Here is a 22,937-nt window from a genome sequence, read left to right as displayed (position 1 = left end):
CGCGGTGCGCTACTCACTGCGTAAACGGCGCTACCGCGCCCCACAATACGAGTTCACACACACTCGTGTTTACACACCCGTCATGTGTTTACACAGTGCTTCCATTTTATATGCATACAATGTATAAATTATACACACACACACATACACATTAGTGTTTGCACAGCGTTTCCACTTTTCACGTATATGAATTATATATACACACACACACAATAGTGTGTACACAGCCGTAGCCTGTGTGTACATTGCGTTCCCACTGTTACACACTCGTCCGTACGAATGAAACGAAAGCATGCAAACACATTCTCAGCGGCCATGGTCAATCCACTGCTCGATGAAGGATCTCGCCGACATCCTAGACGGCCACGCGATGCAGCGTAGATCCTCCCAGCAGCAACTCCTGGACACGAGTCCATCCCCTCCCGTTCCATCTCCGCGGTGGGCTTCCTCACCTTTGGCCAGACGGGACAGATGCATGCCTAAGTAGAAGACATCATACCAACCGAGCGGTAATTTTTAAAATATGTTATTCATAATAATCATCATCGTGTACAGCAGCCGTTTGTCAAATCTATTGCTCGAATGAGGCCGTATCGGGCACAGGTGGGTTCCGTCTGACCATACTTCACCACACTGGTTAGTGCGAGCCGCGGTGGCTGGGAGATGTTGACTACATCGCCCGGTATGCAGGAGCACGTGGGTTCGATCCCGATCCCGACGCCTGCTGCTGTATATATTTCGAGTTTGCGTGTCTCTCTCTCCACGTGGTCGCGCGGATTGTTTCTCCGGGTCCTCCAGTTCCCCCCCCTCCACATTTATTATCGATATCACGCGTTGTAGAGTATTTGTGCTGCTAGTTATGTTTCCAACGTGATAAGCCACTTTCGTTGAGCTATCATTTGTGACGGCGAGGTCGCTTCTAAACAAAACAGAGCTGTAACAGCTCAGTTGGCCTTAACTGTTAAAATATAAAAGTTTATTTTTGGGTTGACGAGGAGCGATTCAGATATCACTCACCACCGATGTTCGCTGTCACTGTGAGGAACCAAACTCAAGCTTGGGTTTGTGTAGCGCAGTGCGCTAACCGCTGTCCCACCACTCCACCCCCTACTCTACAGCACAGTACTGCATTCGACAACAGCAGCGGCAAATAACAAAAAAAACATCAAAATAAAATTCTGCAATCACGTCCGTACGTAACGTGCGGATAAATAAAACAATGCTGTACAAAAGCATGTATGAGCCACAGTGGCCCAGTAAATAAATGATAGCTTCCACGTTCATTCTTCAGTCTGTTAGTATTAAAATTGCAGGCATTCTGCCCAGCGTTACACAAATGCAGGGCCCTCCTAAAGCATGATATTATTGTGATTATTATTATTACAAATATATGGTCATACATAGTGCACGAGATGTACTCATGTTGTGCGTGTCAATGTTGTTTTCCGTGTCTATATGTTATGAATAGTGATTGCATAGTTAATACCGTATAGAGGTCTGCACAACACGTCTGGCGGATATATTTATTTTAAAATAATTCTCTCATGCGTTTATGAATAAAACTGTTATTATTTGTTATATAATTTTAAACTTGGGGTTCCACAAAGATTCCCCCGTACAGCATTTTTAAATATTTTTGGGGAAAAGTGCTGTTCGCGAGGAGCGCCTATGAAGGCCGGCACGGTACACGAGGGGGTGGGTGGCCGACACCACGCCCGGCCGCCTTTGTCTCCATTAGTGGCGATGTTTACACACCGCACCAGGTACTCATTTGAGGCCGAATCCACATAGGGGAGGCCCAGGACCGGTTCAGATAATCGTCACCGGTGTTGGCCGTGAGCGAGAATCGAACCCGGGTCGTCAGGTTCGTAGCGTAGCGCTAACCGCTACACCACCGCTCTCCCATTTATACCCACAGACACACACACAGGGCGAACGCGCACTATTTTACACCATAGTGATTGGGCTATTAATATGTAGCCTTGATTAATTTCTCATTTTGTTGATTAATATCCGAAAGGGTAAGGCTTGTGTTTTGCCTTTCTAAATACCCCTAAGAATTTTGTTATGAAAATCCACATGTACATGTTATGATATCATATACATACAATTGTGATTTATAGTAATTTCACATTCATCTTATATCTGTCACAAAGTATATATATATGGTATCTGTCCAATCATATGCTGAATAGGCACAATTAATTTACGTAACATCTAAGGAACAGTAAACACACATATATCGACTGTATACACATATATATGCTCGATTAAATACAAAGATTGTCGGCCGGATAGCCTTTGATAATTTGTGTTACTTTAGCGGAAGAGTGTGACGCTAAAGCCGATAGTAAGCGGACTAAGCCTGCGAACAGAGGAGTTGCGTACGCGAGATACACAAAGACAAAGATGCCCCGTGTAGCCTTCAGACTGTTGGGGCAAGTTACCGTTAGTAAGCCGCACCCATTAAGGCCGGCACGATGCACGAGGTAGGTGGGTGGGGTGGCCAGCACCACGCGCACATTGTCACATTCAACTCCACGCAGCTGGTGAATCTCGCTCACGATGTTACAACTTGACATTAAAACACGTTATTTTTACTCTTGTACCACGTGAGGCCCACCGAGCTAGGCAGCTCTTTTCAGAAGCGACCCGACTGTCACACAAACGATGGCTCAACGAAAGGGTGAACTCATCACGTGGCAGTTTTTATTGCAAGCAAATACTCGAAACGCGTGATGTCGATTCTAAAGGAGGCAAAAAAACAAAAACCGGAGGACCCGTAGAAAAATCCACGCGACCACGGGGAGAGACACGCGCGAACTTCGAATATACAAGCGTCTACTGGGTCAGAATCGAACCCACGATCTCCGATCTACTAGGCGAGGGAGTTAACATCTCCTAGCCACCGTAACAGCCCTGGTCACCCACAGCTGGCTTAACCAAGAGCTGTGCGAAAGTTATAAAAAAAATGTTGTCTGTTAACAAAAAAAAACCTTCAACGCGCTTTCTTGTCAACAACGCAGTAGCTTTAAAATTAAACGATGTTGATGGGTGATGTTTTGGGCATTTCCCCTTCTTCACAGTACATAGTTTACAGTTCTTCACGGGTCGTGGTTAACGAGCTCTAAAGAAGGCTCATTGTCCAAAACGTCGTCAATATATTTTTCTCTATTTCACGGCCACATTGTCAGACGAGTGTGCGTTGTTTGTGCATTGCCTCCATCACAATAATGAATTTAATTTTAAGTAAATAGTTTAAGCGTGCCAAAACAATGAGTGTTCACAATTGTATATATAATTATGCACATTGCCAATGTTTACCCAAAAGTCATATTGGAGTCACGTAAAGCTTAACTTTGAAAAGCAAAAATGTAATTGTTTACATCACTCGTGGTTAAACGACTTTTGGCAATGCCGCTGCTGCGTTTGCAATGGTTCAAGCAACAAATTCGTCAACGCCACCACTGTGGCTTTAAAAGAGATCACATGAAATCGGTTGATTTGCACACAGGCGTGTGTGTTTTAGAGTGGTGGTGCAGCAGTTAGCACATTGCAGTACAAAGCCAGCGTTAGATTCCCGCTCACAGCCAACACCAGCGGAGGAGTATCTGTACCGGTCCTGGGCCTCCTCTAGGTTGACTCGGCCTCAAAAATGAGTACCTGGTACGGTGTGTAATCATCGCCACGAGGGAGACAAAAGGCAGCAGAGCGTGATGCTAGCCACCCCCTCGTGTGCAGTCCCGGTCTTCAGAAGTGCTGACAGTGCGTCCTTTCGGGACATGCTTTAGAGGGTTTCAGTCTATACCCAAACCCCCAGCTAGCATCGCTGTGGTTTAGATTATGGTGGGGCCCCCGTTTACACGCGACGCCCCAAATGATCGTGTGCGGATTAAAACAAAGACCACTGCCGGTATACTTCAGATTTATAGTGTTTACTTAGAATTAAAATTTTATACAAGTTTAAAATTGTCAAACGGTAACAGGCCTGCCGCTTCTCCAGAGAAGTGCACGCATCACGAGCAATTACACCAACCCAAATGGGCCCTCGCAACAGCACAACAAACACCACAGTCGCACAACAATCTGACGAGCACGGCTTCACAGATCTCCTCCACCACGAACGCCGATGGGATAAAGCTGCAGAGCAACCCCCGAAGGCACGCACGAAGCATCAGCCGGCTCTGGACCGGGCCAAACAAAACGTCCCAGGCATCACCTCCTCACGAGGATCACCTCCTCACGAGGATCACCTCCTCACGAGGATCACCTCCTCACGAGGATCACCTCCTCACGAGGATCACCTCCTCACGAGGATCACCTCCTCACGAGGATCACCTCCTCACGAGGATCACCTCCTCACGAGGATCACCTCCTCACGAGGATCACCTCCTCACGAGGATCACCTCCTCACGAGGATCACCTCCTCACGAGGATCACCTCCTCACGAGGATCACCCCTTCACGGCAGCAGCGGGTGTGGTTCCACGTGCCGACCCACCCACTGGCTCCAAAAGCGATGGTTGCGGAGACGACCCACTGGTGAATGGACGAGCAGTTCACTGCAAAGCCCCGGTAGATCGCGCTCACAGGCCAGCAAGTGGCTATCAGTCCTAGGCTGGACTCCAAGGCGATGGTTGTGGCGCTGACCCACCACCAACACGGCTGGCTCCTGGGCCGTGGACGAGGAACGGGTTTCTCCCCGTGGTCGGCAATAGCCTCACGTCTAACCAGCACAGCGGTCTCATCGAGGAGGAGGATGTGGAGCGGAATAGAATCTCCATCCCCACAGCCTTCGCGATGGGCCCTTTAATTGAGTCACACCCTTGGTTTCTTTCCCTCCAAATTAATTATCACGGCGTGCTCACGAGTCAAAATCACTGGTGCTCCCAAACTGATCTAAAACCCACACACACCTGCAACCACTTTCACTCAAAGGCACCCCAGCGCGTCCCTCGCTCCTCCTCAATCAAGAGACACCCTTGCCCACAAAGCTATCGCTCTGACTGCCACAGGTGCTGCTACTCGCTCACAGCACTTGCCCCAACAGTCTGCTCGAGACTATACGGTGGATCGTTGACTTTGCGTGAGTGGAGCACTCTTGCCACGGTAAAACCGTGCACTGTGTTGGTGAAGTACGGTGAAACAACAACAACAACCACCACCTCTCCCTCCTCCGCCCGTGTCGCCCACACGGCGTGTGACAAAGGCCTTCATCCAGCAGTGGATCGACAGAAGGGCTGAAACATTCACCATCAGCTGCAGGCGGCCATTTACCCTCGCCCTGCCAATGTGTCAACTCCGCGTTCACGGCTCAATTCCCGATCCACGTGGAGTGTGATGATTGCTGCTGCTGCTGTTGTTGCTGCTGTTGTTAATTATTGTTGATGCTGCTGATGTTGTCATTGTTGTTGTTTGTTGCTGTTGTTATTGTTGTTGCCGCTACTGCTGTTGTTATTGTTGTTGCTGCTGCTGTTGTTATTGTTGTTGCTGCTGCTGTTGTCATTGTTATTGTTGCTGTTGCTGTTGTTGCAGATGTTATTTTTATTTGCTGTTGCTGATCTTGTCATTATTGTTATTGATTGTTGCTGATGTATTGTTGTCACCGCTGTTATTGATTTTGTTATTATTGTTATTTGTTATTGCTGCTGCGGTTGTTGCTCCACTGCTGTTATTATTATTTGTTGATGTTGCGGCTGTTGTCATCGTTGTTGTCGTTTGTTTCTGCTGTTGTTGCTGCACTGCTGTTATTATTATTATTTGTTGATGTTGCAGCTGTTATCATCGTTGTTGTTTGTTTCTGCTGTTGTTGCTTCACCGCTATTACTTTCTGGAGTTTATTATTTCCGCATTTGCTGTTGTTGCTGCTGGTGTTAATATTGTTGTTATTTACTCTTGCTGTTGCTGATATTTTATGTTATTATCATTTCCGCTGACGAGTTCCTGTTCGTCCGATGTTGGGTGACCGCCTGCTGATGCCATCCACCAGCACGGATCTCCACTATTGAACTAAAAAATAGTTTTAAACTAAACTATTTTTTGTTACCAGATAAGGCCCGCTGAGCTATATAGCTCTTTTTTTTCCAGAAGTGACCTGGCCACAAATGATAGCTCAACGAAGTGGCTTATTATCGCGTGGAAATTAACAGCAGCCAAATAATCTCAACGCGTGATGTTGATTCTCAATGTAAAGGGGAATAAAAAAAAAACCGGAGGACCCGGAGAAAAATCCACGCGACCGTGGGGAGAGAGGCACGCAAACTCCAAATATACAGCAGCAGGCGCCAGGGTCACGATCGAACCCACGACCTCCTGCATACCAGGCGAGAGAGATAACATCTCCTAGCCACCTTGATGATGATGAGAGAGAGAGGCACGCAAACTTCAAACATACAGCGTCAGGGTCACGATCTAACCCACGACCACCAGGCGAGGGAGATAACATCTCACCACCACGGCACCGCAATCTTTTCGTCTGTCCACGCATCTTACGAAGTGGAATATAATGCGAGAAACGATAACAGTCTTGATGCTGGAGACAACATTTATAGATTGTCTTTGTTTGATCGGCGACTCTGGCAAAACCCGACAGCTATCGTGAATATTTGACGAGGTTCATTCGGGGTTATGACTCCAGAAATCATCATCATTATCATCATAAAAACATACAATGGACTTTGCCGAATCGAGTGTAGTATTTGTGTTCATGGAACTTTATTTGAGTAAAAAAATACATCGCGGTCGTCATTATTTCATACAAAAGTGTAATCTTCAATCAAGAACATCATCATCGTCATTATTAATTGTATATTCATAACCTGCATGCGAGAGCCCTTTGAACTGGAAGGAGACCAGATTCTCACCTTGACGGAAAATGAAAAGCAAAAATTTCCGTCAGATTATTCATTAATTTTCATGGTTTACCGTGTGTCCGACGGGACGAGGTCGCGATGAATCGACACTCGGGGACTCCCCCGTTCCGCGTGGGTGCGTGCGTGCACATCGCGGGACATCTGCCAATGGACGCGTGTTTCTGTGCAATGCAGACCCTGGGGTCACGCGGGCACATGTATGTTGAACCTCCTTCGCGCCGCAAGGAAGCCAACCGTTGCTAATCGGAGGTGCGGGTTAAGACACGAACAAATACATCAGGTTGAACAACAGACAGACAAATGTATGTTCTAGATTTGAAGCTTTCGTGACTGCAAGGATTCATACATACTCTTAGGTTTTTTCGGTAAAGTCACGTAGGTAAAAAATAAAATGAAAATTAATAAAAGTATTTTATTATTTTATTTTATTTCTATTATTACTTTTATTAATTTTCATTTTATTTTTTACCTACGTGACTTTACCGAAAAAACCTAAGAGTGTAGATGTATATTCGTGTACTAACTGCGGGGCGCGATTGTCAACGGTGCAGGGCACGTGAGAGGTGGCGATGACATTGGGAAGAGCGTCATCCAGCAATGGATCGAGCATAGCCGATGATGATGATGATGATAATGATGACGCTAATCGTGATGGTAATGATGACTAGCTACAATGCAAAATAAAATAAAAACAATTATACAGAATAATCTGAAGGGGTGGGTGGCCAGCACTACGCCCGGCCGCCTTTGTCTCCCTAGTGTCGATGTTTACACTTAGCACCAGGTACGCATTTAAAGCTAAGTCGACCTAGGGGAGGCCCACGACCGGTTCAAGTAGTCGCCATCGTTATTGGCCGTGAGCGGGAATCCAACTCGAGACGCCGGGTTCGTAGCGCAGAACGTTAACCGCTGCCGCTGCCACAACCACCACCGCCACCACTACCACCACAGCACCACCGCTAACACCGCCACCACTACCACCACCACCGCTAACACCACCACCGCCACCACTACCACCACCACCAACACAGCACCACCACCACAGCACCACCACCACTACCACCACCACAGCACCACCGCTAACACCACCACCGCCACCACTACCACCACCACAGGACCACCACCGCAGCACCACCACTACCACCACCGCCACCACTCCCACCACCACCACCACAGCACCACTACCGCAGCACCACCACCACTACCACCACCACACCACCACCGCTAACACCGCCACCACTACCACCACCACCACAGCACCACTACTACACCACAGCACCACCACCACAGCACCACCACCACAGCACCACTGCTAACACCACCACCGCCACTACTACCACCACCACCGCCACCACTACCACCACAACACCACCACCACTACACCACCGCCACCACTACCACCACCACCACTACACCACCGCCACCACTACCACCACTACACCACCGCCACCACTACCACCACAACACCACCACCACTACACCACCGCCACCACTACCACCACCACCACTACACCACCGCCACCACTGCTGTGTCCGACCGAGTCACGACGTGAGTGATGATTGCGTTCGGCCGTGTGGGAAATCTGCTCTAATAGAGAGGCGTGGACTGTAATTAACAGATGACAATTACATGTAAGCCGATCTCTGTAACTATTCAAAAATGCACATCTCTGACGAACCTAGCACTCTCACGTTTACGCATCTTAAGTAGAAATCTTTAAGAAAATTTATTTTTTCTCAATCAACAATGGTGTCTACATATTTCGGAGCAATGCGTATTGTGCTGCGTTGTATCCAAATGTTTTTTCGTAAAATGTGTAATAGCTTGCGTATATAACCGGACGTTTGTATGGACTCTTTTGCAATATATAGTGCATAAAGCAAGCCTTTCAAAGTGAGGATATACACAATCATAATAATTATAATAACCGATTGCTTCGCTATGGATTTCAGCGTCAAACTCGAGGGGAGGCGAGTTACTCGGTTCACTGATGATCGCCATCGGTGTCTGTGCGTAAGTGTTAAGCGCGATACTCGGAGTGACGTGGAACTTTGTTCCTGCCCGAGAAGGACCCCATCAACAAAAACTTACGAATGCACACGTGACCTACAGATTGCCTACAGCAAATACATACCACATATGCTGTGCAGGGGTCACTCGTGCGTACGGCACACCCAACACAATACCGTGCATATGTGTACTATAGGCTGCATGTATGTATGTGCTATATCAATAAAACATTGAAAGTTACGAGCGGTGGCGCAGCGATTAGCGCACCTCGCAAGGGGTACGGATCGAAGAGAAGAGTTTGAGAAGATGTGATCCACACGTTGAGTAAATTACTAAGAGAGTCGTCATCATCATTGTCATCAGCCATGGTCAATCCGCTGCTGGATGAAGGCCTCTCCAAGCCGATGCCGTATAGCGATCGCGCGACGTCAATACACCAAAGGCAAAGATCCCCCGTGTAGCCTCAACAGACGGTTGGGGCAAGTGCTGTTCACGAGCACCTATGAAGGCCGCCACCGCACACGAGGAAGTGAATGGTTTGCACACCCAACCAGATACTCATTCGAGGCTGAGCCGACCTAGGGGAGGTCCAGGACCGGTTCTAATCATCGCCACTGGTGGTGTAGGCCCGTGAGCGGGAATCGAACTCGGGTGGCCGGGTTCGTAGCGCAGCGCGCAGCCGACCACTACGCTACCGCTCCCCGAGCACCATCAGACGTGCATATGATTACTCTTAATATATTTTATAAATACACACAAATATGAATATACATGAACGGCAGGCGCGAACAGGCTTGCGAGACAGAGAAAGTGGTCGCGGTTGGGAAGAGTTCCCTGTCACTACTGGGGGAGGACACCCTGAGTTGGATCCCGAATCGCGGCGATGATGACTGCAAGGGCCACGCCTGCCTGCTCCGTAACAAGCCGGGCATCGTCACTTCTCTTCTTCTTCTTGTTATTGTTGTTGTTATTGTTGTTGTTATTGTTGTTGTCGTACGGCTGATGTAACGGACGCAGAGCAACAAGCTGCAATGTCACATTCAGTTAAGGGCGTGAGCAGGAGCGGCGTATCGCTGCCAAGTCTCTCCCTTCGTATTTGTGGATCGGGGCATTGCGTCGTGATTTTCTGTTGCCGTGGTCTGCCTCTGGGTTGGTGACCCGCATTCGCACAGCGAGACGCGCAGACCGGCGGCTCGTCAAACCCTCGCGGACATCGCGGTGGCCACAGCAGATCCTCCGCGGAAAATAAGAACACGAGCAATGAAAACATCCTCACGACGTCAAATAGCTAGCGGGGAGCGGCTGGATGTCCGCTAAATGTTCGGAGGTTGGACAAGGGGGGCGGGGGGGGGATCTCCGCACACTCGACGAGGTTGGGAACGGCTGACGCAGACCGGAACGCTGCGGCTGATCTACGCTCGGCTCTACGGTGTGGGGCAGCCTGGCTAGCGTGAGGTCTGGGCAAGGAGTTGGATACCCCCCTCCCAGCCCCCCCCCCCATTAACCCCCCCAGCCCCCCCCCCCATTAACCTCCCCTAGCCCCGCCCTCAATCCCCCAACCCCCCCCCCCCCCATTTACCCACCCAGCCCCGCCCTCAACCCCCCCAGCCCCCCCCCCCATTTACCCACCCAGCCCCGCTCTCAATACCCCCCGCCCCCCCCATTAACCTCCACTAGCCCCGCCCTCAATCCCTCCAGCCCCCCCCCCCCATTTACCCACCCAGCCCCGCCCTCAACCCCCCCAGCCCCCCCCCCATTTACCCACCCAGCCCCGCTCTCAATACCCCCCGCCCCCCCCATTAACCTCCACTAGCCCCGCCCTCAATCCCCCCAGCCCCCCCCCCCCCCCATTTATCCACCCAGCCCCGTCCTCTATCCCCCCAGCCCCCCCCCCCCATTTATCCACCCAGCCCCGTCCTCTATCCCCCCAGCCCCCCCCCCCCCATTTATCCACCCAGCCCCGCCATCAATCCCCCTAGCCCCCCCCCCCCATTAACCCCCCCAGTCCCACCCTCAACCCCCGTCCCCCCCCCCATTAACCACCCCAGCCCCGCCCTCAACCCCCCCACCACTGCGCCACCGCTCCATTCGTGAACAGTAGATACACACAAGCTATGCTCACGTGTAGATCCACGGCTATCAGCTGTGTGCATTTGAATGAAGTTGAAAGTTGTAACAGCGGAACGCTTCTCCAAATCATGCTCATTACAAAGACAAAGTTCCCCCCGTATAGCTTTCAACAGCCTGTTGGGGCAAGTGCTGTTAGCGAGTAGCACCTATGAAGGCCGGCACGGCACATGATGAGGGTTGGTGCCCAGTAGCACGCCCTACCGCCTTTGTCTCCCCAGTGGCGATGCTCACACGCGCACGCAGGAGACACATATATATGTGTGTACGCCCTTCAAGCGTGCGCGTTGCGAACTGTTCACCACGAGTGTTCGTGTTGTTAGTCCCGCTACACCGAGTTGGTTGGCCAATTTTCACTCGTGAGCATTTGTCAACGCTGTCAGGCGCAGTCGGAATGAATCATCACACACACGGGGAGACAGGGGCCGTCCATAAATGACGTCACGCACCTGGGGGAGGGGTGGGTCAGACATTCGTGACGATGTGTGACGAGGGGGGGGGGTGAGAAATGTGACGTCACATCAAAATGCGCAACTTTAAATAAATATAGATAACACGTTCTACTTAATTAAATATATATTTTTAATAAATGTTTTCTCCTACAACATCAGAGTGCAGCGCCACACTAAATACGCACTACAATGACAATAGTTTAAAGCGATTTGAAGCATGTTTTATATATTTTTTGGGGGGGGGGGCAGAGCTTTGTGACGTCATATTTGAGGGGGGGGGTCTGACTTTTTGTGACGCCGTGTGACGAAGGGGGGGGGGGGGGTCAAAAATCGTCCAAAATCGCGTGACGTCATTTATGGACGGCCCCACATTCCAGCGACGGGACCCAAACTTCACCGTGGAGCGCACCCATTGCCGCACTGCCGCCTACCGCTCCACTCACAGACCTGTGTGCGTGACTATGTACGTACGCATAATCTGCTATGAATAAGGGCCGTTACCCGAAACGTCCCCTATCATCGATACATTGTTCATTCTAAGGCCACGGTGTTGTTGACGAGCGTGCGAGACGTCTTTTTGTTTTTGTGTAGACGTGTCGACACATGACAAAGGCATTCTTGAACACCCACACGGAGTGGTAATATTACACACGCGTACCTACACGCCGACTGTTGTATATATTAACTGGACGTAGCAATGCGCCCTGATGAGCAACGTTTTGCATGCAATGTGCGTCACATGTGCTTCGGCACGGACGATCAGCAGCGCGGACATTGGGTGTGAGAGAATGCAACCAAAGACATCTGACTTATATTCTTGGTTCTTTCGGTAAAGTCACGTAGAAGGGAAATAATAAAACAATATAAATATGAAACAATCAAAATTCTCACGACGTTTCGACTGCAACCATCTTCAGGTGTGAAATCCACACCTGATGATGATTTTTTATTGTTTAATATTAATATTATTTTATTATTTCCCTTCTACGTGACTTTACCGAAAGAACCAAGAATATGAATCCCTGCAGTCACGAAAGCTTTAAATCAAAATTGTACATCTGACTGAGTTACAAGTAGCTTTGAAGAACACCGAGAGACGGGAAGACGACGATCCACGTGGATTAGAGAACACGCGCGAGTCGAAGGCGTGAATTTTAGTTTTTTTGATTATTTTATTCCAGGTCCTACGGGTTTTCCCCCTCCACATTCAGAACCAACGTGCGCTTCGCGAATTTTACTGCGACACATTTGGCCGCACAATGACGAGCCACTCCGTTGAGCTCTCATTTGTGATCGCCGCGTAGATTAATGGCACTTAGCTGGTGAAATAAAAAACAAACATAGTTTATTGTCGTGAATGCGAGGACGCGGGTGTGGGTGACCACGCCGTCGTCACCTGGGGCTTGTTGATGGCCACGCGGTTCGAGACGAAGGAGAGAAACGCGCCGCCCCGAGAGGACGGATCCCATCGCCAGAGTGAAGCAATGGCACAGCGAGACTGTGAGAGGGGTGGTGTGGTGTCAGGGGGTGTGGTGTCGGGGGGGGGGGGGTCCATCCAGCAGTGGATAGGTCAGGACTGAAACGCTGCGCGTGGCAGCCTGTGTTGAACGAGAAGCCATCTCTGTAGAGATTGTGTCGTGTACAATGATGGTGATGCTGTGTGCGTGGATAAAGGCGTGCCGAGATGCTGCAGAGGGACAAACCTTCATGTGCACATCCGTTCAACTAATCGTCACATAAGTGACGATTATTTGAACGGATCCTGGACCTCCCCTAGGTCGACTCAGCCTCAAATAAGTACCCAGTGCGATGTGTAAGCATTGCCACTGGGGAGACAAAGGCGACCGGGCGTGGTGTTGACCACACCACCCCCTCGGATGCGGTGCCGGCCTTGATAGGAGCTTCTCGCCCACCGCACTTGCCCCTAAAGTCGGTTATGGCTATCAGGGGGGTCGTTGTCTTGTGTTACATACACGTGCGCTGTCTCACGGCGGTGTGCTATTGTGTGTGTGCACTACGCAATCACAACAATCTACAACCCCTTTGTAAATACATTGCTGGATGAAGGCCTCCCATTGCTCTGTCGGCCACGTGAGATGTTCGACCATACTTCACCACGCTGCTCAATGCGGGGGGATGGAGGAATGGGAGGGGGTTGTTCTTGTTGTTGTTGTTGTTTTGGCCATACTTCACCACGCAGGTTATTTCAGATTGGTGCAGTGAGTGGTGCGTGGGTGGGTGGGTAGGGGGGTATTCAACCTTTGCTCAGATATCGACTCGCCACTGATGTCAGACGAGCTCAGGTTTGTGATCACGGAGCGTCAGAAGTGTAGACATAAGACACGTGACTTGTGTCAACATAAGACACGTGACTTATGTCGACATAAGTGCGGTGAAAGTCGTGCGTATGAAATGCCCTTGTTAGTGCGTTCACAGATAGTGGCCTGCAGCCAGACATACCAAAGACAAAGGTCCCCCCTATAGCCTTCGCAGACCGTCGGAGCAAGTGCTGTTAGCGAGTAGCACCTATGAAGGCCGGCCCGGGGCATGGCGCACGGAAAGGGCGGTACGGACGTCATTACTCCCGGCCGCCTTTGTATCCCCAGTGCGCACGTGTAGGGGGTGGGTGGCCAGTGACCACGTCCGGCCGCCTTTGTCTTCCCAGTGGCGATGTTTCCAACTTGGTGCGATCTGTAATTTGAGGCTGAGTCGAACCTAGGGGAGGCCTAGAACCGGTTCGCATGTTCGTCTGATGTTGGCCGCGAGCGGGAGTCGAACTCGGTTCGTCGGGTTCGTCGTGCAGTGCGCTACCTAATAGTAATAATAATAGTTCAATTTATAACGCGCGCAAATTTGCGGACGTAATGGCCGCAACTCAGAGGCGCGGAGCCAAGCTCAGAGCCGCTCGAAAGCGCGTGGCTGTAGAGGTGAGTTTTTAAGTCTCTCTTGAAGGAGGCGACTGAGGTGACGCTGCGAATGTGCAGATGGGTGATGACGTTCTAGACTGTTGGGGCTGCCACCGAGAAGCGGCGCATAGACGTGACCATCCTGGATTTTGGTGTCAAGAGGAGGTCGTGAGTCGCGCTGCGCAGGCATCTGCCGTGTGCTGAGCTGCAAGTTGTCAATAATAAAGAAAGCTACGGCGGGCAGGCGGATATGAAGGCATTGTGGCAGAGGCAGGCGATCTTGTATGTGACCCTACTGGCGATGGGTAGCCAGTTGAGAGCACAGAGACAGGCTAGTGAGTCGAGACGTGGATGAGTGTGGGCAACTGCTGCACCACCGCTCCCCACGTCTCTCTCTCTCTCACACACGTGCTACGGTCAGAGTACAACTCACAAACATGAGCACGTGTGTAGTTCGTGTGTAATAGTAGCCTGCTACGCCTCGCAAACATACATGTGACATGTATGTTGAACATACACGCACAGGGAATAACCTCACGCGGAGTTGTCCGAGACTGAGCTCCGGAATATATATTTATATATTTCCATGAACACAAAACAAACGCAATGGTCAGTAACGCACTACCTTCAAAGGAACATTATTCATAACGATCGAAGTTTCGGGCAATGGGCCTACTTCACGGCACAGACAACTTATTACGTACAATAATATGAAACGTATTGGATTAGAAGTGTATTTATTTACTTGTTAAGCCACCGTGTTATCGACATACTTGTTCAATGATGTTGTTGTTGTTTATCGTGCTTATGCACCACTGCCAACGCAGCAGCAGCAGTACAACACGCTTTGTTTAACTCGTGAGAAATTAATTCTTGGACACACATTGTCAGTGAACAAATGCAGTTCATGCAGCGTAGGCTACGTTACAACAGCACGCGGTGCGCTACACGACCCGGTAGTCGCAGCCTCGCTCCTCTCCCGAGAAGCTCACCGATGGGGGGCTGTATCCAGATCTTCTCAACGACTGTCGAGCCCCTAGCTGACTCCAGTGGGGACACTCAACACAGTCTGAAGAGTCCGCAAAGAATTTCACTGAGAGACCAGGGGAACTAATGTGATAGCGAACACACACCCACACAAAAACAACAACAACCGCCATTTGCCACTAAGTGGCGGTGATGTCACCAAGACGCTTGTGCCAGGCTATGTGCACCTTGAGACCACACACACACACAGGTTGAGAGACATAGTCTGGCGGGCTACGTTATGTTGCACGCATGTTGAACTTCTTTCGCACCGTACGTGGGCAAGCGTGCAAATCGGAGGTGCCAGCTAGGTCAGAGGAAGACGCCGCCAGAAGGGATGGCGATGGCCGATGGTCGAGAGACGAACAACGCGCCAGAGATTCACGTCCACCGCGGAGATGGAGCGATGAAATGCCGAGCGCGTGCCGAAGAGCTCTATGGATCATTGCTACCCCGAGACCGTAAGAGACGGCTCTTCGTCCAGCAGTGGATAAACCATGGCTGACGACGACGATGACAACGATGATGACGATGATGATGTCGTGAATTCACGTTCGTTTGAGTTCGAGACACGTCTAGACTAACCCACAGCCATGCAAAGACACAGACCCCCCGTATATCCTTACAAGACTGTTGGGGCAAGTGCATATGCTCTCCATGTTACACATACGTCATTCATGTGTTGTATGAAATGAGCATGTGCCTGCCTTCACATGCGTGCTCCCCGCACCTCCGATTAGCACGGTTGACTACGTACGGTGCAAACGAAGTTCTACACACTTCGCACGTCCATTGTATCAAGACTGCGAGTGTGTGTGGACACTGCGTGGGAAGCGGGATGGGTGCTTTAATCGCGACTACTGAAGCCAGTGGTGCCTCCGTTGACTTGCAGCCAATGCACGTGACATGATATATACACACGAGCCTTTTGCCCGTCTAAGGACGGGTGTATTGCAGTAAATCTTAAACTTTCAAGCGAAAAGCAGACCGCGACGTGATATATTCATTGCATCAATTCGTGTGCAATTTGTAAGGGCTAGGTGACACAGACATATTTCATGTAAAGGTTATAATCCCTTGTTCATCACGACGTCCTTTTTACTCCGATGTCTCAACAGCGTGACGGAGATCACGTGACGTGAGGGTTCTGCCTTTGTAGTGAGGGTTGTGAGTTGACGCCGAGGAGGGGGGAGGAGGGGGGAGGAGGCGCCTCGCCCCCCCCCCCCCATGTGGAGTGACGTCAGCCGCTAATTAATATTAATGGCTGGGGGGGGGGGTGTCTATTTGGAAGACGTCACCTGTTCATGATTGATTAATGTGGGGGGCTGTTCGATGTGGAGTGACGTCACCCGCTCATGATTATTAATGAGGGGGGGGGTGCTACAGGTGGAGTGACGTCACCCGCTCATGATTATTAATGAGGGGGGGGGGGAGGTCCATGTGGAGGACGTCACCTGCTCATGATTATTAATGAGGGGGGGGGGAGGTCCATGTGGAGTGGCGTCACCTGCTCATGATTATTAATGAGGGGGGGGAGGTCCATGTGGAGGACGTCACCTGCTCATGAGTATTAATGAGGGGCGCTGGCCGACGTGGAGTGATGTCACGCGCGGGACACACAGACATTCTTGGCTCATTATCGTAGTAAATGTCTTATGCACGCATGCTGTGGCAGCAGGCTGCAATTGTTACTTATCACGTACAGAACATGCCGTGCAGGGGGTGTCAATCTGCCCCCTTGAGGTCAGGAACTCCCGATGGCATCCGTGCTGTCGGCTCCCTGCCGCCTGTCCAAGTCCGTACTCAACGCTTTGCTCCTGGCCCTCATATTCTCTCTCTCTCTATATATATAAAATGTAATATTATCATACATATTGTTAGCTGTAAATTGGTAATAGTATCAGTTTTATCGCGACTAAATTACAAATACAATTATAATATATTATGTATGACGTCAAATAACCGTTTGTCGTTCCACTGCTGGATAATAACATCTTATCCAAGCTGTGTGAGTCGCGAGGGTTGTTGGACCATACTTCACCATTCTAGTCAACTCGCGTTAGTCGAGAGGGGCCACCCAAGACCGGGTCAGATTTCTCTCGCCACCGACATAATCCGCGGCCGAGTTTCCAACTCAAGTGGCCCCGGCTCGTAGCGCGGAGGGCTGACCACTGCACAACACCTCTCTCCTCACCACCCCTGAACCCCCAGCGATGAATCGTCGTCGTCAGAGTCACCCTCGTTTCATTTTTTTTTGCCCGTTGAGAAAAGCGAAGCGGACTTGGGCAGGACGCGTCGCTTCCTCGGGACGACGGCCACGTGCTCGAGATGAACACGCAGGAGTTGGTGGCGGCAGCCAAAAGGAAGCTGAACGCGCCAGAGCGGACTTCGCGACCACGCGGAGTTGCGCGGTGGCGATGAAACCCCGCTCGCTCGCTCGCACGCTCGTGCAAGCTGCTGCTGCTGCTGCTACGTGGAGTGTTCTCATCGCCACCTGCGCAGGTGCTGCAAATCGGCCACCCATCTCGGTCGCTGACACTTGAGATGACCTCAACAGCGAGCGCGCCTCAGCGATGTCGCCGTCACTTGAAGTGGCGAATTACGACCACTGCTGATGTTGTTGTTGTTGAATCGCGGGCCGCGAGAGGTGGCGACGGCTCGGGTGGTGGACAGGAGGGGAACCATCTTCATCCAGTAGTTGATTGAGCATGGCTGATGGTGATGATGATATCAGGTTGTGTAAATGTGGAGTTTCCCAAGACGGGCATTTATTGCACCTACACGTTGTGTCGTGGTGGCGAGGTCCGTGGACACGGTGGCTAGAAGATGTTAATTACTTTGCCTGGTATACAGGAGGTCGTGGGTTCTATCCCGACCCTGACGCCTGCTGTATATTTGGAGTTTGCGTGTCTCTCTCTCATTATCATCATGGTGGCTAGGAGATGTTAATTCCTTCACCTGGTATACAGGAGGTCTTGGGTTCGATCCCGACCCTGACGCCTGCTGTATATTTGGAGTTTGCGTGTTTCTTTCTCTCCCCGCGGTCGCGTGGATTTGCTCCGGTTCCTTCAGTTTTTGCCCTCCACATTTCGAAACGACGCGTTTAGAGTATCTGGCTGTTAGAAATTGCCACGCGATGAGCCACTTCGCTGAGCTGTCATTTGTGGCCAGGTCGCTTCTGAAAACGAGCTACGGAGCTCAGTGAGCCTTAACTGGCAAAATAAATATAGTTTGGTGGGATTTTTTGTTGTTGTTGTTAGGTTTTGCTCCAGCAACTGCCGAGGCGAGGGTCGGTGGATTGCACGCACAAATGCTGCTGTGAATCTCCCTTGGCGTGGGGGCCGAGGAGGAGGAGAGGGTGCCATACCCCTGGCTCGCCAGGAGAAGGCGCTACGGCACACGTGGACTAATCTCCATCTGTTCCCATCTGTACGGGGATACAGTGTTGCCCCCCTCGCGCAAGGCGTGGGTTTTCTCCGGGTGCTCCTGTTTCCTCTCCACGTTTACCATAACAATGATACGCTTCACTCGTCATTAACTGAATGAAAACATTTTCACATAAAAAACAAACCCCAATGCAGCAGAAGGACCCTCTTGAAAAAGCGTCACGCGACTCTCCCGGATAAACAAGTAAACTATTATTGTTGTTATAGTCACCGCACGCCTGCACGCACGTGGCTTACACCTGTGTTGGTGGCGATGTCGACGATGATGGTGGTGGTGCTGTTTGCTGCTGCTGCTGTCGTGTGAATGTTAGAACGCTCGAATTGCAACGCTTACGTGTCGCCGGTTCGATTTCCTGGAGCAGCAGTTGCCCACCAAGACGTATGAGCGGAGCGCGCCAGGAGATCGCTCCGTTGCGCGCGATGGGGTGAATCGTGGATTTTCTCTCACCTGTACGCAAGACGACCTGCCGTGCAGCGTGGAAGAGTAGGCAAACGAGATAGCTTCAATACGGCTTCTCCAAACCCTCCCTTGAGTGGAGTCCCTACGGTCAGCAGTGGCGACTGCAGAGAAACTGCAGGGCTGAACCTTTATCTTTGTGTTCTCTATTATGACGATGATTATGAGAGCTCCTCGTGGGCACGTTGACGTTCGCGAGTGGCGAGTTGCCGCTGTGGTCAATCTCTGCACTCTTCCCTGCAAAGACAACAATACAAAGGTCCCCCGTATAGCCTTCAGCAGACTGTTGGAGCAAGTGTTGTTCGCGAGTAGCGCCTATGAAGGCCGGCACGGCACACGAGAGGGGGGGGGGTGGCCAGCACTACGCAGGCCCGGCCGTCTTTGTCTAACTCACCGTCATCATCCTCATCAGTCATGCTCACGCCACTGCTGGATGAAGGACTTAACAGTTCTATGTTTACACACCGGCACAAGGTACTCATTTAAGGCCGAGTTGATCGAGAGGAGGCATAGGGACCAGTTCAAATATTAGCCACCGACGTTGGCCATGGACGAAAATCAGAACGCGCACACACATACACACATACACACACATGCACAAACACACACATACACACACATACACACACATACACACATACACACACATACACACACATACACACACACATACACACACATACACGAGAACGCGCACACACATACACACACACGAACGCGTACACACATACACACGCACACACACACGAACGCGCACACACACACACGAACGCGCGCACACACACACACGAACGCGCACACACACACACGAACGCGCACACACACACACGAACGCGCACACACACACACGAACGCGCACACACACACGAACGCGCACACACACACATTAACGCGCACACACACACACACGCATACACACACACACGAACGCGCACACACACATACACACACACACGAACGCACACACACACGAACGCGCACACACACACACGAACGCGCGCACACACACACGAACGCGCACACACACACATACACACATTCACACACATACACACACACACGAACGCGGGTCATCGGGTTTGTAACGCGCTGTGCTAACGGCTATAGACTGCCGCTCCCCACTTAACTATACAGAGACAATGGACACCCGTATAGCATTAACAGACTGGTGGGGCAAGTGCAGTCACGAAGCAACATTTACATACACCTACAAAACACACAAACACAGAGATTCCCCCGTGTAGACGCACACCTTGTAGGCACGTACGTTGAACTTCTTTCGCACCGTACGTAGCCAACCGTGCTAATCGGAGGAGCGGAAGGACAACAAAACTAAATACAAAAAGCATTTCTCAAGATGTGAGTTTTCAATCTGGATTGTAAAGTGCCATGGATCCAGCGGCTTCCTAATATCGGAAGGAAGAGCGTCCCAGACGGCCGCACAAGCGCATCTGAGCGCTTGCGATGGTGCGGTGACCGCCGCCTTTGTCCGATGGGCAACCAAAAGCCGTCGCCGCCGCCGCTGCTGCTGCTGCTCTTGCGAGCCCTGGCCGGCTCCGTGCCGAAATCAGCGAAGGGATTTTTTTATTTTATTTATTTGTGCGGTACGTGGCCGAGCCGAACCTTGCCAACACAAATACATTGGGGGGGAGGGGAGGGGACAAGCGCCGTTTTAACGAGCTGCGAAACCTTTTTTTTAAGCCGCGTTCTTAATCATCCGCTCTCGCTTGCGTTACCCCCCTGCCCTGTCCCTCCCCCCCCCCTTCGTTCGCAGGTTACAGCAGCAGACGGTGACCCACAGCGTGGCGCGCTTCCTGCCCGAGCGGGCCGAGTCACCCGGCGAGCGAAGCCCCCCGCCGAGTTGGGGTCCCCGGGGTGGAGGCGGCGGCGGCGTCGGCGGCGGCTCGGCCGTGAGCCCGCGACCGAGTCCCCGTGCCAGCCTGTCGGGTCTCAGCGAGAGGGACGAGGCTCTGCCCTCGGCGGCGTCGAGGGCGGACAGCGACTCCAGCGAGCCCGACATCTGAGGCCGTGAGAAAAGGGGGGTGGTGGTGGGAAGAAGAAGATGATGAAAGAGGACGCAGTCATGGGATGGGTGGGCGGGAATGCGGTGGACTTGGGAGCCACGGGCCCACATAGCGAAAGCTATACTGGATGTGGTATGCCGGGCACGGATTGGGTTCTTTTTTTTGGTTGCGAAGCTCGGACTGACCCGACTCGAATTATACCCTGCGCAGAGGAATGGACGTATGGGCGGGTGGGAGGAGCCGGGGGGCACATATATATGTAATTATACTTATAATTGTTTAAAAAAACAACAACAACCTACTGCATAATCGAAAGAGCAAACAGCTATAGGAAAGTTAAATATAATAGAAAAAACGGACTCTCTTGCTCTTACGTACAGTATATATAGAGATAATGGGGTGATGGCTGTGTAATCTCTCTCTGGCCAAGGGTTGTGTATAAATTGAAGCTTGCGAAACCGGAAGTGATTGCGTGCAGAAGATGAGAGCCTCGCCAAGATCTCGCTCCGTCTCCCTCGGTGTTCTGACCTGGATCCTCGGAAACACGGTGTCCACTTACTCATCTGAAGCGAGCATGATTATGCTTTCTGGCAGTCACGTTTCATCATTTACACAGCACACACACGCACGCACCTATGACGGCTGTTGATATTCAACTACAATTGTTTATAGCAAACAATGCGACTACGGGAGAAGAAGGAGACTCGATTAATGTAGACAACGGAAGAGGAAGATGACAATACGATTCGTTGAGTAGAATGGACAGTAGAACTACGTTATAATTGTAATGTGTCAGGACCTTACATCGTGTATGAGAGTATATATATGGCTATGTGGTGTATGTTCCGCCCTATAGACTCTATTAGTGTTTGTGTCCATGAAATAACTTTTGAGTCGTTCGTGAACGAAAGCAACCGAAGATTGATGCGAGCGACGGCCTCTCGAGACGTGAATGACTAACTGGATGAATGAATTAATTTGGAATTTATCAGAGGCGTCCTGCATGCAACCCGGTTCGTTTTTAATATATATTCAGTATGACTACTCTACAAAAGCTGTTACAATAATTGTTTATCTTTTCTTCTTTTATAAACCAATTGCTATGATTATAGTTGAGTTCTGTTTAATCTGGAAGACCTCCGTATGCATTATATCAGATGCGCACTTCGGCTTGTAACAGAATCACACATAAAGAATACGTGCATATGTTTACATGCGTATACGAGTCCGTCAACACACATGCGTACACATATACACAATTATAAATGTGTATATATACACAAAGGCGAATATTCCCTGCTGGGGCAAGTGCTGTAAGCAAGCAAGACTGAAAGTCACACGAGGTGGTGGGTGGTCAACACCACGCCCGGCCGTCTTTGTATTCCCAGTGGCACATACACGCACGTACACATACAAATACACCTGTTACACACGTATGCGTACAACTGCGTACTAAAATGCCCACTTAGAAATACACGAATAATTGTGACGTCAAATTATATACATTCGTAATTCTTGTGTTATACTGTATACATGTATTCACACATACACGGGCGCACGCACGCATACATGCAAATATACATACACACAAAGACAAAGATCTCCCGTATAGCATTT

The 22,937-nt window shown here is 50.5% G+C and overlaps 1 protein-coding gene across 1 annotated transcript in view; it reads left to right on the top strand.

Annotated features, from left to right (window-relative positions):
- The window catches only part of LOC133352584 (homeobox protein SIX6-like), a 28,791-nt gene extending 7,424 nt beyond the window's left edge, over positions 1 to 21,367 (top strand). The window contains exon 2 of the mRNA XM_061568321.1: positions 21,071 to 21,367. Coding sequence (XP_061424305.1) covers positions 21,071 to 21,320 — 250 coding nt within the window. The 3' untranslated portion in view covers positions 21,321 to 21,367. The remainder of the gene's footprint in view (positions 1 to 21,070) is intronic.
- Positions 21,368 to 22,937: the final 1,570 nt, after the last annotated feature.

The sequence above is a fragment of the Lethenteron reissneri genome, chromosome 41 (genome assembly GCF_015708825.2).
Source record: "Lethenteron reissneri isolate LAM-NWPU_2019-01 chromosome 41, ASM1570882v1, whole genome shotgun sequence".
In the NCBI taxonomy this organism is placed as follows: domain Eukaryota; kingdom Metazoa; phylum Chordata; class Hyperoartia; order Petromyzontiformes; family Petromyzontidae; genus Lethenteron; species Lethenteron reissneri.
Note: the sequence above shows the minus strand (reverse complement) of the source record. Positions and strands in the feature narration are given on the sequence as shown.